Source organism: Pleurodeles waltl, chromosome 4_2 (assembly GCF_031143425.1).
Source record: "Pleurodeles waltl isolate 20211129_DDA chromosome 4_2, aPleWal1.hap1.20221129, whole genome shotgun sequence".
Lineage (NCBI taxonomy): Eukaryota > Metazoa > Chordata > Amphibia > Caudata > Salamandridae > Pleurodeles > Pleurodeles waltl.
Genome location: NC_090443.1, coordinates 285,967,134 through 285,983,676, shown reverse-complemented (window position 1 = coordinate 285,983,676; position 16,543 = coordinate 285,967,134). Strand labels below are relative to the sequence as shown.

The 16,543-nt window shown below is 45.5% G+C and overlaps 1 protein-coding gene and 1 long non-coding RNA gene across 2 annotated transcripts in view; one reads left to right on the top strand and one right to left on the bottom strand.

Moving 5' to 3' along the window:
- LOC138292514 (uncharacterized) overlaps nt 1-16,543 on the top strand; it is a 138,355-nt gene that overhangs the window by 90,038 nt on the left and 31,774 nt on the right. The window lies entirely within an intron of this gene.
- Nucleotides 2,846-16,543, bottom strand: part of SHISA8 (shisa family member 8) — a 58,399-nt gene continuing 44,701 nt past the window's right edge. Inside the window, exons 3-4 of the mRNA XM_069231152.1 lie at nt 6,377-6,520; nt 2,846-5,530 (exon numbers count right to left, since the gene is read on the bottom strand). Coding sequence (XP_069087253.1) covers nt 5,163-5,530; nt 6,377-6,520 — 512 coding nt within the window. The 3' untranslated portion in view covers nt 2,846-5,162. The remainder of the gene's footprint in view (nt 5,531-6,376; nt 6,521-16,543) is intronic.

Genomic DNA, 16,543 nt, shown 5'->3' with positions numbered 1-16,543 from the left:
ATACATACTTTAGCTTTGTTCAAACCTGACAATTACTGGGACACGATCCTGAAGGCAATTAATGATCTGTTTGTAGCCAACATGCTCTGATCCTATGAGGTCTCCGTTACAAAGGATCCAGGTCTGATAGATCACCAATGGGAAAAGAGATGGTTATGCCTACGGAAACTGTGATCCAGCTCATTCTTCTACTATCGGGAACATAAGCACAGTCATTGCAGAGAGACTTGCTGACTTGAGTATGGGAATTCCTGGTAATTTCAAAATAATACTGTCACAAATCTCCCATTCCTGAAGTATCTATCTACCAAATCAAGAGAAGATGTCTGGCCTTACTTCTTAAAACTGGTACGAGTAATGCCAGAAGAGATGATGAAGATTGTCACTGATATTAACCAAGTGGGGGGTGGATGGAGTCACAGATCCTTACCCATATGCTAATAGGTGCCTTAGACCCAACTCTAATTTAGAGGATGTATGTGTGACACAACAGGTCTTACACTTATAGCCTGGCATAGGCTTTGTTGTGGAATCGGGCAGCTGACTAAGTGTTCTTGGATATACTCTTCTTGCCCCTCACTGACAAATTGGAGGTGGGCGACGGTATGTGTCATCTAAACTCGACTAAAAACAGTTTATCCTAAAACTGTGTGCGATAGTTACTTTTTTAAATTAAAATTTTATTGCAAGAATATGCCTGCCACCTTTAAGTGGAGGCATTTCTTTTCTTTTTGCTTTTGTGGCATATTCTTACACTAGTAAAAACAAGAAAAAGTAACCACTGCACCTGTTAGCAGAGGCCAGACTTGTTGCCTTTGCCAATGCTTGTTTTAATTTGAGCTGTAAGTTTTGTATGGCTAGAAAGACGTCCTTTCTACTCTTTTGAATCCTGTGTTTTAGCTAAACTGTGTATGCTCTGTCTTCCGTTATGATATATACACAAAGACAATCAGGGAAGGGTACAGCCTAAGCATGGGTGCCTCATGCACAGGCATCTGGCAGCGACATCACCACCAGAGGAGGGGACAATGAGGCCCCCGACAGTTTCCCTTGTTGCTTCTATGAGGGTTAACTCAAGGGATTGTTCTAGAAGGATTTAGAACTCGGAAGATCCTATTGCTGCCCAGGCATCCCAGAGGGGATCCTTAAAGGAGATTCAGAGCTTGGCCGTTTGGATAAGTTCAGCATGGCCCTGCTCCAGATCGAGGAAGCACTAAGGGGGTCATTCTGACCCTGGCGGTAATTACCGCCATGGCGGAGGTCGGCGGTAGCACCGCCAACAGGCTGGCGGTGCACCGCTGGGCATTCTGACCGCGGCGGTTCAGCCGCGGCCAGAAACGGAAAGTCGGCGGTGTACCGCCGACTTCCCGCTGCCCTTGAGAATCCTCCATGGCGGCGGAGCGTGCTCCGCCGCCATGGGGATTCTGACACCCCCTACCGCCATCCGGTTCCTGGCGGTTCTCCCGCCAGGAACAGGATGGCGGTAGGGGGTGCCGCGGGGCCCCCGTAAGAGGGCCCCACGAAGAATTTCAGTGTCTGCTTTGCAGGCACTGAAATTTGCGACGGGTGCAACTGCACCCGTCGCACCTTCCCACTCCGCCGGCTCCATTCTGAGCCGGCGTCCTCGTGGGAAGGGTGTTTCCCGCTGGGCTGGCGGGCGGACTTTCGTCGGTCGCCCGCCGGCCCAGTGGGAAAGCCAGAATGACCGCCGCGGTCTTTCGGCGGGAACCGCTTGGCGGGCGGCGACCGCCGTCCGCCGCGGTCAGAATGACCCCCTAAGTCTGTAACAGATAAGCTTCCATTTGGTCATAATGTGAGCAGCCAGGGCACGCTATACTGGTCAGTCGAGTATTTTAGTGAAAGTTGGACTCTCCTCACTGAATCTTTCCTATGAGCAAGGCTGCTATTTTGTAGACAAATTCTACATTTTTTTCACCAGCGATAATAAAACTGAGATTTCTTTACCTATGGACAGAAACCTTTAGTTTCCTGTGGGAAAATGGAAATGGTGTGGAGTTCTCGTGGTGGAAACGTAGGCTTTGATAACTACGAGAACACATCCAAAGTGAACTGGAGTGATTTTACATCCATTGTCCTTCAATCACCTGCACTGTCTCATGGTATGGTGACCAGATTTTGAGAAGCAAAAACCGGGACAGGTCAGACATAAAAGAAGGACTAACGAATTTACACTCACTTTTATATCTGGAATGTCCCGTTTTTTGCGTAGCTTTGTGAATGTGTGCCTATACATGTGTGTTTATATATATATATATGCACACATTTACAAGACTATACATATAAAAGTAGCTATGGCTTGACCTCCCACCCTGCATCCTCAGCCCGCCCCACCCACCTCTCTCTGCACTCCCACTCCGTCTCTCGGCTGGGAGCGACAGGGGACTGTGTTGCCTCAGAGTAACAGATAAAATACTTTAAATATTGCATACTCTGTAGGCGTCTGTTAAAGGAGAGCATACCTTGAATTTATGCTTCCCTAGATAATCTGACCTTTGTCCCAAAAACCGGGACATTTATGTAATAATTTGACCTTTGTCTCAAAAACCGGGACATTTGTTTAAATTTAAGAGAAGCGTCGGGACACCGGGACAGTCCTCTAAAAACCGGGACTGTCCGGGGAAATCCGGGACGTCTGGTCACCCTATCTCATGGCCCTACCACTGGTCATTACTCCATTATTATTGGCCCTTCCACCCTGCACAACAGCACAAAGCCAGGTCCACGTGAGCTGACATTTTTCTTCCCGCCTCTCCGCGCCTGAGTTCATACTCTGAATTTGGAGGGACACAAACTATTGGCACACACATGAATCAAAACCAAGAAGAAACATCTTTATAACTTTATTTTGTAATGTATATTTTGGCTTGTTTCACTTGTCTAAGATCTACGACAAAATGGACGCTCTTGCTAAGGAGGGGCAGTGCCTTCCTGCCAGGTCACCAGTCAACACCCAACCTGGTACACGTAATTGACGACGGTCCAAGGGAGGGTGACACAATAACACTGGTCAGGATGTTGGTGGGAGGACACACGATTTATTCTTGTTGAGTAAAAATAAAATCTGCCCAATTTGGCTTGAAGGATCATCAGTCACGTTTGGGAGCCAACGTTGGTTCACTATAGTATTGTGCTAATCTGCCAGTGGCCAACATAAACAGCCCTTGGCTATCTCTTATTTCCTTTCGTCATCCTCCTGCTCCTCTCTTGCCCTAGCAGGGCATAGCAAAAGCTATCTGGGGCACAACACACAAGCATTAGTCAGACTTCATTCTCGTTCGTTTGATATCCAGTGTGAGGTTTCTTCTAGCTCGGCAGAGGGAGGGAGCCAGTCTGCCTTTCCACAGGAGTCAGTATTTCGGGCACTATGTGCCAACAGACTGATTGTACAAGTCATTGGTTGCTGTAGATTGGGAGCAAAAGCCACCTGCCACTCTGCTGACCTCCAGCATTGGGGAAAGGCTTAGCCATCCTTCAATGAATGTGAGATGGGCCAATAGGGAGCGTTTAGGGAGCATTAGAAGGGCCTGAAGCAAGCATCCTGTGAACGCGAGATGGCCCTCTAGCCAGCAACCTTTGAATGTGAGATGGGCCTGGGGCTAGCACCCTGTGAACAGAAGAGGGGCCTGTAGCCAGCGTCTTTTGAATAGAAGGTGGGCCTGCAGCCAGCGCCTTGTGCATGTGAATTGGGCCTGTTCAAGTAAATTTACGTTTCTCCTGGTAACATCTCTTCACATATTCAGTGCACCAAGTGTGTTGGGTCATTCTTTCTGTGCACCCACCTGGCATGCTTTCCTGGACTCGTAACCACAAACAGCAAGTTTTATATGGACCCCAACATAATTTTCGGGAGTGTCTGATTTCTTTCCCTGTTCGTTCCTTTAAAATGTCAGGTTTCTCTTAATTGTTGGCCACAAGTCAGTTTTTGCTTTTTAAGTATGGCCTGCCTTTAAATGTTTTGAGACATGCCTAAGGTTTGCTCCCTCTTTGACTTGTGAAGTCTGATTGTCTGTTGCCCAATGAATTCTTCAACATTCTACACAATTTCTCCATGTTAAACCTTTAAAGTCATTATGGTTTCTTCTCATTGATATTTCTCATTTTTCTGCCTGTTGGCTAATATAACAGCCCCCATGTCTTCTCCCATTGGCCCATTAAAGTCTAACCTGGTTTCCACTCGTTGTATTGCCATTGTTCATTGACAGCCCAAATGTTTTCTCTCCATTGGTGCATTGATGTGTGCCATTGTTTCCTCCCATGGACTCATTGCAATGCCCAAGTCTTCTTCCCTGTATGCCAATGGTTTTCTCCCATCCGTGTGTTCCATGGTTCTTACCCTTTATTGACATGCCCAATGTCCTGCAGTTATTCATCCATTGATTTGTCCCAATGCTCTGCACATCTAGGTCCATTGACATGTCCCTGGTCAACCCCTCGATCTAGAAATTCGAGTATCCCTTAGTCTTTTCTTTGTTGACCTCTTATCCAGAAAATGTACCCTATTTCTACTCCCTTTGTCCTGCCTGTTATTTCATTGGTCCCTTGATAGGCCCTGTAATGTCTCGTCAGTGACCAAGTGGTGTGTCCCAGTTCACTACCCCACTTGTCTTCTCCACAGTGAAGTTATTAATGCCTTCTCATCTTTTGTCCATTAATGTGTCCGGTTGTCTCGTTTTTGGGTCACTGTCATGCCTCTTGTATTGGCCCTATTCTCCAATTTGCCAGTTTCTGGAAGTCTCATCGTTGTCCCTTTAGCATGTTCCATCTGCACACCCATCAGCCCAGATGTGTACATTGATTTCTACCCACTGGTCCATTGAAAATAGCATATATTTTCTCCCTTCGCCATCTGACATATCCTAAATGTTCCTCTCATTGTTCCATATAAGTCTCCCCTTTGGCCCATTACGGTGCTGTGTGTGTTATCTCCAATGGCTCACTCCTGTACATAGGGTTAGCAAATCTTTGGCTCAACAGCACTCCTACAGTTTGGCTTTTTTTGACCAGTCTCCTGTTTTCTTCTTCCCCCTCCCATCAGAATCTGTTGCTCCATTCCCATGTGGCTTGCCCTGCATGCCTTCCCACCAGTATGCAGTGCCTTCCCTTGGGGGTTGTCCAGGGGCAGGGCCAAATGCCTGTCTGCCTCACACTGTCACTTCCGTCTTGCTGTTGCCACAGTAGTGCCTAGGGGCTGTTGGATAGTGCGCGGGCTGGCTGAAGAGTGCTGGCAGCTTCTCAATGCTGAACTGGCGCTTATTGGCGTAACCCTGCCGTCGGGGCTCGTGACGGGGTGGAGGCTCCCAGGCCTGGAAGGCTGAGCCAGACACAGGGTGAGTGTTGGTCTTGGTCACTTTGCATTTCTGCACGGGTGTGGAGGGGCCCGTCCGTGAGGAGGTGCTACTGCAATCCTGTCCATCCTGGGGGTGTAGCGAGATGGTCTTGTAGGAGGGTGAGCCCATGGTTGACATGTCCATAGATGAAAAGCGCTTGTAAAACTCATCTGTGCCGCCATCTGTGGAAGTAAGAGGAGAACAGGGTGAGAATGTGTCAGTCTACATCGACGTTACTCAAAGTACGGCCCGCGGGCCGCCAGCGGCCCCACGGACCTTCCTTGACGGCCCGCGGACACGTACAGGAAACGCCATATAATAATGGCTGCAGTATATAAACATAGAAGAGGGCCGCGGGAAAGGAAAACGAGTCGCAATTCAAAAAAATAATGAAACCATTTGGTTTCATTTTTTCAGAGTAGGCAGTGGTCCATTGGACCACTGCCTGCTCTGAAAAAAAAAATTCAGCGACATTCACAAAGGGGAAGGGGTCCCATGTGGACCCCTTCCCGTTTGCGAATGCGTTACCACCCACTTCAAGTTGGTGGTAACTGCGAGTTGGTTTGCGACCGCTTTCGCGGTCACAAAGCAACTCAGCATGGCGATGCGGTCGCAAATAGGAAGGGAACACCCCTTCCTATTTGTGAGTCGCATCCTCAAATTGCGAGTCGGTCCCGACTCGCAATTTGAAAATGAGTATTGCGATGGCTGTTTTGCATGTCGCAAACTGCGTTTTTCGCAGTTTACGACATGCAAACCGGTTGCTACATCTGGCCCTTAGTTCGTTAGAATTTTTGCCCCAAATTACTCTTAATTACTCAAGCTGGCGTAATAACATAATCGTGTGTAATTTCGCATTACAAGAGTAATGCATAATTACGGAAATTACTCAGATTACTCCAGCATAACTTCAAATTTCACCCGGGCCTCTTCATCACACCCTGCAGTGAGGACACACTCAATAGACCATTTGCTTCTTCTGAGTAAGGACTGACTCTGAGCACGACATCACTCTATAGTCTACTTACCTACTGTCTTGAGGGTGGCATACTGTCCATATTCCTGCCCCGGGGCTCCCATGCTACCGACCATCTGCGTTCTGTTGTTGTGAGGAATCACAGCTGGGGCTATGAGAGGGGATCCAAGCCCCATGTTGCCCTGGGGAGTGTGGTCTGCAATGAAAGAACAAATCATTACACAGACGATTTATAGGTAAACTGAATTAAATAAACCACGTTGACACTAACTGAAATATAAAATAAAGTAGTGAGCAAAAGCTATAGCTGACTAAAACATAAACATAAAAATTAGCAATTTCAAAACACAGACATAAACCTAGAATTAAAGTAATTAAGCATCAAGACCAAAGCAAAAATTAAATTGACCATAAATACTAATTTGTTAAAAGTAAACTGCAAGGGTAAACTATACTAATAAGAAAGTAGAACACTAAACTAATGAAAAGCTAAGTTTAAGGTAAAAATATAAATATGAACCAAAAATGTAATAGAATCAATACCCAAAAAACTAAAACTCATTACATTGTAAAAGTATAATCCGTGAACAAGGAACATTAGAACTAAAATGAAAATGAAACTATTTAGAAATTAAAGTCAAACTGAACTTTTAAAAATTTAAAGTAAAAACAATGAACTGGCAGAAACCAACAAAAAAAGTTTTCAAAAACTATATCTTAATGTTAGAAATGGGGTTACTGGTTGTTTGGGGTGTGAATCCTGGTCAAGCAGCACCCACAATCTTTGTCAGAGTAAGGCACAAGCAACCCCAAATGAACTCGTGTTCAATCCCCTGGTAGTTGGCAAAGAGCAGTCAGGCTTAACTTAGAGGCAATGTATAAAGTATTTGTGCAACACTTCAAAAGTAAAACAGTAAAAACACCACACAAAAAGTATCCAACACCAGGGTAAAAAATAGAGCAGCATGTAATAAATAAAACATGGTCAAATTGACAAACATCCAATCAGAAGAACCAAAGTTATGATTTTTTAAAGAATAAACTGCCATCTAGTACCTAAAAGCATAAGGCGCCAACCACGCGACAGAGCGCAAGTCGGATAGAGTCCCAGATTAGCCCAGCTGAAGGTTTACCTTCTCAAGTTTTGCACCAACAGTCCTGTTTGCATTGAAGAGGGTGGCAGGGAGCAAAGAGAGTGTTGCTGGCAGTGGCTGGTGTGGCGCAAAGAGCAAGCTGAGGTGTCGTGGATAAATGGGTAGCAGCTTCCCATTGACGGTCCCCCATGGGCTAATGATGCTGCTGTGTGAAAAGACAGGCTTGCAGAGGCTCACGGTGAATTTCTGTGCAAGTGGCATGTTCCAGTGCAAATGGGCCCATTCGCAGTGGCGAAGAACCCAAAAGCTTGAATTAATAGTCTACTGAGTCGCACCAAGGGTCCAGGACCTGAGGGGCACCACTTGGTGGTCAGGAACTTGCTGAAAATGGGTCTAGTAGCTGTTGGGGAGCCATTAATGCCCCTAAGGCTCAGATCAGGATGCTAGCGGACTGGCCCTTTGAGTCACTTTGGGGTCCTGGGCTCAAGATGCGATGCAGGTCTAGTTCTTCCTCCCCAAACAAGAGGGCAGCAGGTCAGTACAGCAAGGCGGCAGCTCCTTTAGAGAAGCAGTCCAGCAGAGTGGCAGTCCTTTCAGCATCAGAGCAGAAGTCTTTCTTCCTGGTAGAGTATCCACAGGTCCAGAAGTGTATTGAGGTGGTGGTGTCTGAGGTTCTTCTTTTATACCCTGGTGCCCTGGTTCTTGAAGGTACGAGAAGCTTCTAAACAGTGTATTGGAGTTCTCTACATCACTGTCCTGGCTCCAAGCTGGCTGAAGTCACAAGGCAGGGTCGTAAAGCCCTTTGTGTGGAGGCAGGACACAGCCTTTTTAAGTGTAAGTGGGGCTGTGCCCAGCCTCTTCCTCTCATCCTGCCAGTGATGGCCCATTCAGTCACACCTAAGCTCCCACTGTGTGTGGCTGTATAGGAGGAATACACATATCCCAACTGCCAACTACACTCAGTCATGTGACCAGAGACAGGCTGTAGGCACCAAATGTCTAAGGCAAGAAAATGCCAAATTTCTAAAAGTGGCATTTTCAGAATTGTAATTTGAAATTCGACCTTCACCAGAAGTTAGGATTTTAAAGCATGATTCCAGAGACACCACACATGAAACAATTATCTCTTCCCATTTGGAAATTACACTTATAAAATGTAATAAGGCAACTCCAATGTTATCCTATAGAACAGTTAGGCCTTGCAGTAGTTTTTCACTACTAGAAAATATAAAACGTCAAAGTACATGTCCCCCCTTTTAAATACACTGCACCCTGCCCTTTGGGCTGTCCAGGGCCTACAATAGGGGGACTTAGAAGTATAAAAAGGGAAAATTTGGGCCTGGCAAAAGGCTATTTAAATAGGTGGCACGGTGAACCACGGTTCTTATATCCCTTTCAGAATATTCCCCTGATGAAACCCCACCATCTCTTCCATGGATTGGACTCTGTGGCTGCTGCCCTCTTGTGGCATAACTCTAGGCCACGCTTGGCTTACGCTAAGTGTCAAAGTCCCCCCTAAGATGGTGGCCTTGGCATGACCATTCTTTATTTATACTTCCTGGCAACTCAGATTATTGTAATAAATTACTTGTTTAATGGGGGTTGTTCCGTTCCGGCCTATAGGTTAGAATTAGCTATGATGGAGTTCCCATGACTGATGGATATGCTATATGGCGGGGTTGTTCCAACTGCCATGCCGGAGGTGATATGGATGGTCCTTCTGGTCTCGAGGGCAACACTGCATCACACGGGCTGGAACATGACACTCACTCAGCAAATTCAATTGTGGCAGGGTAGGTGGATGGGAGAGGTGGCATCGTTGGAGGTATTTGGTAAATGGGATGCTATCAGCATCTCACAGCTGGGCGATGTGTGGGCTGGTACTCAAATGCATTCCTTCCAAGAACTCTTCAACATATATGTACTGTTGTTGACCCAATTCTACAAATACTTGCAGCTATGCCATGCTTTAAACACACACGTATCGTAGGGCACATCCCTTGCAGAGTTTAACCCTCTTGAGGCAAAAGCAATGCGAAGTGCACTTGGAACAGGGGAAGTCTCCCAGATTTACCGCACACTAATCATTAATGCCCCGGACACATTGCACCACCTTAGACCTAAATGGGAGGGCTGGCGGGGTCCTATACAGGATGTCAACTGGAGAGATGCACTGATGGCACCCGGGACTATTACGATATCCTCCAAACTTAGATTAGTACAGTATATACTACCTGCACTGTGTGTATCTTACTCCAGACTGGTTATTTAGGGCTGGTCTCCTTACCTGCCCTACATGCTTTCAATGCTCTCATGAGCCTGAAGATTTTTTCCATATAGTCTTGTCCTGCCCAGTCATACGGCATTGATGGGAAGCAGTGACTAAGGAACTCTCAATGGTCTTGGGCTGGTAGGTGGATCAGTCTCCGTTAATACTTCTGCTGGGAGCGGTCGAGGGTGAGGATGGAATGTGAGCGGACTAAATTTTGTTAGGGACAACAATTATAGTGGCAGAAAGAGACATAGCATCTTGTTGGAAAAATTTGCAGCCTGCTACGATAGGTCAGTGGCACTTTGGGGTGGACTGGTGTGCCCTGTAGGAGAAGCAAGTCTACGAGGCTGTCCAGCCACAAATGGTAAAATTAGAACAAGTGGTGAGGAGACGCCAGACTGGTTTTGTGATATTATGGTTATTAAAGCATTGTCTGGATGGATGTCCTTTGGGTAGACCCTTAGTGAAGTATGGCATTTCATTCTTTTCATGTGCCACAGAGGTGGGGACTATGATCTTGTGCTGTTGTAAAATCAATAAAATTGTTTTATTATGAAATTGTTCATATTAAAAATTCAGGTTGCTTAATCAGTGCTACAGGCCCGATAGTAGTGTTTAATTTAAAGTCCCTGGATAACTGTAGTACCACTTTACTAGGGGCTTACATGTAAATTAAATATGCCATTTGGGTATAAGTAAATCTAACATGTTTTAAGGAGAGAGCAGAAGCACTTTAGCACTGGTTAGCAGTGGTAAAGTGCACATAGTTCTAAGGCCAACAAAAATTAATTCAGCAAAAAGTAGGAGGAGAAAGGCATACGTTTACGGATGACTCTGCAAGAAAGGGTCAGGTCCAACACTTAAATAAAGAGGTAATATAATTAAAAATAGAAAATTAACAAAACGCCATTGGCGACCCATGTGACGCTTTAATGTGTGATTCCTTATAGACAAAGTGCTGGTGGAACAAATGTCTGAGGAACTTGGCTCCTATTTTGAGACCAACATGTGGATGGTTCAAAGTGCTTGTACATGACAATTTGAGGAGTGGCAAAGGCTTACCTTACATGTAAGGAGAAAGAGAAACAGTGCAACATTGTAGACCTCAAAACCCGTATACGCCGTAATGAGTCTGTGGCTACGTTCCATGCAACTGAAGAGGTAACCTGGTAACTGGCCTCAGAAAGGGCTGCATTACATCAACTGGTCTCTCATGAGGGCCCCCAATACTGGCACGTGACCAAACAACGCATACATGAACATGGAGATATAAGCAGTGTACTCCTTTATTGACTGGTCACCTGAAACATTAGTTCAAGACTTATCCCTGCCATACTCGATGCATCGGGGTTCTTGGTTGCCACAGCCGAGGAGAGTGCAGCAGTATTAACTGACTATTATGAACAACTCTGTGCCCATCAGCCACAGACTTCTATTGAACGAGTCCAGCCGTTGTTTGTGGATGTACCCCTCCCAGTCTCACATGGCCCCAACAAAAGGCCCTGGAGGAACCGATCACTGAGAAAGAGGTTCAAGCGGCCTTTTGTGATTTGAAAACTGGACCACTCTGGGTCAGTTTGGGTTCCCCATCAAGTACTACTCTAAACTTTGAGATATTAGACCCCCCCACCTCTTCCAACTCTACTCCAAGGCCGTAGGTCCTTCTCTCAGGAAGTCGACCTAGCGACTATAATTGTCATTCCTAAAAGTGACCATCAATGGACGGTGGGTTGTATCCTCCCAGATCCCGGCATCCAGACTTCAGAAAGTCCTCTGTTCCTTGGTCCACCAGACCGTAGTACTAGACATTGTATACGGTGCTTACATGTAGCCCTAGCCCAAGTTTGCAAACTTAACCTCTTTAGTGCCCGATGCCCACACTACCTCCCTGGTGCGGGTCACGGCCATTGGCCGACACCAGAAAGGGGGTTAAAAATACCCTAGGAGACACAGAAGATCTTCTGTGTCTCCCCCTCCACCCCACCTGCCTCTTAGTGACATCAGCGCGCCGCAAGGCACAGTGACGTCACAGTTTTGTTTTCTCCACTCCGATGGGGAAAGCATCCCCAAACGGCCTCCCCACTTTCGGAAAGGCCTTGTTTGAAAGGGGAGACTCTCCCATTTCAAACAAGGCCTTCCTGAACCGGTTTCCTGACGCTGCGATCGAGGGCCAGGAAACCCAACTAGACACCAGGGATTTCACTTGGGGAGGGGGTCGGCCCCCTATGGCCCCCAAGGAAACCATACAGCTACAACAACAAAAAATACAGATCTATATATATATATATATATATATATATATATATAGATAGATATATCTATCCTATCTATGTAGATAGATAAATCTATCTGTATAGATAGATATATCTATATAGATAAATATGTATATATATATATATATATTTTTTTTTTAATTATATATATATATATACATATATATATATATATATATATATCACTTTTGCCAATGCATGTGTGGTTTCCCTGGGAGCTGTGATCGGCCCCCAGGAAAACCAGACCCACATATAAAAGTGATCTATATATATATACATATATATATATATTCGCCACCAGTTGTCTTGCAATTGCAGCTTGCGTCTTCAAAGCAATGCACATACTTCAACTGACGCATTTCAACTGTAGCTTTTAGGCAGCAGTAAAAAAGTCAAGTAAGTCTTGTGATTATGTTTCTGCTACAAAAGGATTAGACTTTTGTATAGTGTCAGTTTTGATAAAATAAAGTAGCACAGAAGGTTTATATGCCGACTGCGAAGATCAAATCTGTAGTTTATGTAAATAGCTGAGTACATTAGTAAAGTCAGCCATTAACTGCGCTATAATACAAATGAAATGTATGTGCGGGGGCTATGGAGTGATGAAGGGCACTTTTGCTGGGTGGTAGTGAGGGAATCCGAGGAGGAGGTCATGGGAGTAGGAGCACCAATAATGATTGTTGGACTGGGTGCTAGAGGTGCTAAAGACTGTGGCGATTGGTATGTGACAAGGTGAACTAATTGTGTGTCTTTATTTGAGTGTCTTGAAAGAACGTGCTGATTGAGGGAAGAAGCGAAGGTAATGTGACCTCTACTGTTGCACGTATCACACACCCACCAGCAATTTTGTGACGGTTTAGCCAGTAGCAGAGATGGCATCTTGTTGGATGACTGCTGCTCTCACTCGGCTTATAGAGGACAGCTCTGACGTAGGATCAGAGACTGAGGCAGCAGATACTGAGACGGCATCTGAGGGATAGGACAATGGCGCAGACTCTGGGAGTGATTTTTTAATCAGAGGAGTCCCATTCGATAACTCCTCTTCCAGTGATTATGAGGGAGGTGATGAGGACAGTCCTGCTGTCCCTGTGCAAGCACAGTCTGTGCAACGGGACAATAGCGGGTTAGCCCAACCCAGAGAGCAGGTGCATGGGGCGGCAAGCACAGAGAGAGTGCTCTCTTAGGAGCTCCCCAATGTAGTTCAGCCCAAAATTCCTCTGCCCAAATCGTATTTTGGAGACATCAAAATTATCTATCACAAAACAAACTGGTTTTGTAAGGCAGGCACCTGTGTTTTTGGTCCTCGGCTCGGCGGCCATATAGGGAAACATACCAAACCCAGACATTTATGGAAACTAGACATCCGGGAGAGTCCACAGAGGTGTGATGTGTGGATTCCCAAAAGTTTTCTTGCCCAGAATACCCTGCACAGCTGAAATGTTGACTAAAAACTAAATTTTTTCTTGCATTTCTGTCACACAAACTACAGGAATATGCTGGGATCCACAAAATTCCTACCACCCAGTTTTTTCCAACCTGTCCTGATAAAAACACTACCTTACTTGAGTGCCTGTACTTAATGCCTGCGTCAGGAATGGATTACCTCAGGGTCAACAGTTGCCCTCATGTAAGGACCAACTTTGATCATTGTGTGATCTATTCCTGTCACGGGCACTAGGCCTACCCACACAAGTGAGGTACCATTTTTATCGGGAGACTTGGAGGAATGCTGGGTAGAAGGAAATTCGTGGCTCCTCTCAGATTCCAAAACTTTCTATCCAAAATGTGATGAAAAAACGTTTTTTTTTGGCCAGATATTGAGGTTTGCAAAGGATTCTGGGTAACAGAACCTGATGAGAGCCCCACAAGTCACAGCATCTTGGATTCCCCTAGGTGTCTAGTTTTAAAAAATGCACAGGTTTGGTAGGTTTCCCTAGGTGCCGGCTGAGCTAGAGGCCAAAATCCACAGCTAGGCACTTTGCAAAAAACAGCTCTGTTTTCTTTGGGGAAATGTGATGTGTGCACATTGTGTTTTGGGGCATTTCCTGTCACGGGGACTAGGCCTACCCACACAAGTGAGGTACCATTTTTATTGGGAGACTTAGGGGAACACTAGGTGGAAGGAAATGTGTGGCTCCTCCCAGATTCCAGAACTTTCTGTCACTGAAATGTGATGAAAAAGTGTCTTTTTGGCCAGATTTTGAGGTTTGCAAAGGATTCTGGGTAACAAAGCCTGGTGAGAGCCCCACTAATCACCTCATCTTGGATTCCCCTAGGTGTCTAGTTTTAAAAAATGCACAGGTTTGGTAGGTTTCCTTAGCTGAGCTAGAGGCCAAAATCCACAGCTAGGCACTTTCCAAAAAACACATCAGTGTTCAATGTAAAAAATGTGATGTGTTCATGTTGCGTTTCCTGTTGCGGGCATTAGGCCTACCCACACAAGTGAGGTACCATTTTTATTGGGAGACTTGGGCGAACACAGAATAGCAGAACAGGTGTTATTGCCCCTTTGTTTTTCTCTAGATCCTTTCCTTCCAAATGTAAGCCAGTGTGTAAAAAAGATGTCTATTTGAGAAATACCCTGTAATTCACATGCTAGTATGGGCACTCCGGAATTCAGAGATGTGCAAATAACTACTGCTTCTCAACACCTTATCTTGTGCCCATTTTGGAAATACAAAGGTTTTCTTGATATCTATTTTTCACTCTTTATATTTCAGCAAATTAATTGCTGTATACCCGGTATAGAATGAAAACCCACTGCAAGGTGCAGCTCATTTATTGGCTCTGGGTACCTAGGGATCTTGATGAACCTACCAGCCCTATATATCTCCAGAACCAGAAGAGTCCATCAGACGTATCGGTATATTCCTTTAAAGAATCTGACATTGCAGGAAAAAGTTACAGAGCAAAACATGGAGATAAATGGCAGTTTGGTTCAGCTCAATTTCAATATTTGTTTATTTCAGTTGTTATTTTCTGTAGGAAATCCTTGTAGGATCTACACAAATGACCCCTTGCTGAATTCAGAATGTTGTCTTCTTTTAAGAAAGTTTTAGCTTTCTAGGATCCAGCATTGGTTTCACACTCATTCCTGTCACTAACTAGAAGGAGGCTAAAAGCACAAACAAATAGTAAAAATGGGGTATGTCCCAGTAAAATGCCAAAATTGTGTTGAAAAATTTGGTTTTCTGATTCAAGTATGCCTGTTCCTGAAAGCTGGGAAGATGGTGATTTTAGCACCACAAACCCTTTGTTGATGCCATTTTCAGGGAAAAAAACACAAGCCTTCTTCAGCAGCCGTTTTTCCCATTATTTTGAAAAAAACAAAATGTTTGCTGTATTTTGGCTAATTTCTTCCTTCCAGCGGAACCCACAAACTCTGGGTACCTTTAGAATCCCTAAGATGTTGGAAAAAAAAGACGAAAGTTTGGCGTGGATAGCTTATGTGGACAAAAAGTTATGAAGGCCTAAGTGCGATCTACCCCAAATAGCCAAAAAAGGGCTCAGCACGGGGGTGCAGCGGCTAAGGGGTTAAAGGGGTGGCAGCCTTGTTGGTTGTCAATTTTAAAAAAGCATTCAACATTAGTGATTGGTTTTACCTCGGAGGGGTACTATACTGGATGGGGTTTGGCGTCCGGTTCCAAGCAGTAGTGTCCCTTCTATATTCCTACCCAACAGCCCAGGTCATGATTAATGGTGTATTGTCCTGTGTGTTCCTGATCAGCCATGGTACCCGGCAAGGTTTTCCCCTTTTCCCGTTCCTCTTTGCTCTTGATATCGAGCCCCTGGCACGTTTGATCTGATGCGCGGATGATGGGATGCTAGTGTGAAAGGGCCTCCGAGGATAGGATTGCTTTATTTGTGGAAAAAGTCCTCTTTCTTGCAGAGCCGGCACCTTCTGGCCCACAAGCCCTTAGGCTTCTCTGTCTTTTTGAGGAGGCCTCTGGCTGAAAGAAGAGAAATCTCTTCTCATCCCTTTACAGGGGGATAACGCTTCGAGGGACTGGCAACTGGGCATCCCTATTCGCTGCCTTAGCTTCAAACATGTGGGTAGACACATATTGACTCTGACAGACCTCACTCATGCTCTGAGCCTTGAACTCCTTTTTAAGGGGACCAGAACTAGCCTGGCGGTGTGGCAACACCTCTTTCTCAATCTTTTGAGCAGAGTTGCCCTAATAAAGGTGACAATACTGCCCAAATGTTCATACATCCCACAAAACATCCTTCTCCACATTCCTAATACATGGTTTAATGAGGTGGTGGAGATGTTTCAGTCCTTTCTCTGGAAGGGCCATCCTCCCTTTATTGTGCAGGCTAAATGTCGCCAGTCCGTCTCTGATAGAGTCATAGGAGTGGTGGATGTCCGGGTCTACTATTGGGCATCACACTGTTCATCATAAATGAGTGGCTGATGGGTGGCTGGGATGATCTGGCATACCAGTTGGAGTTGAGCAACCTTGCTCATGACGGGATGATGCACTTCTCACATGGCTGACAACTCCCCTTCCTTCTCCTGGAGGTTACCAAAGTGATCTTCTCATTGTGGAGAGGGGCGTCATGTTTTACAGGCTGGG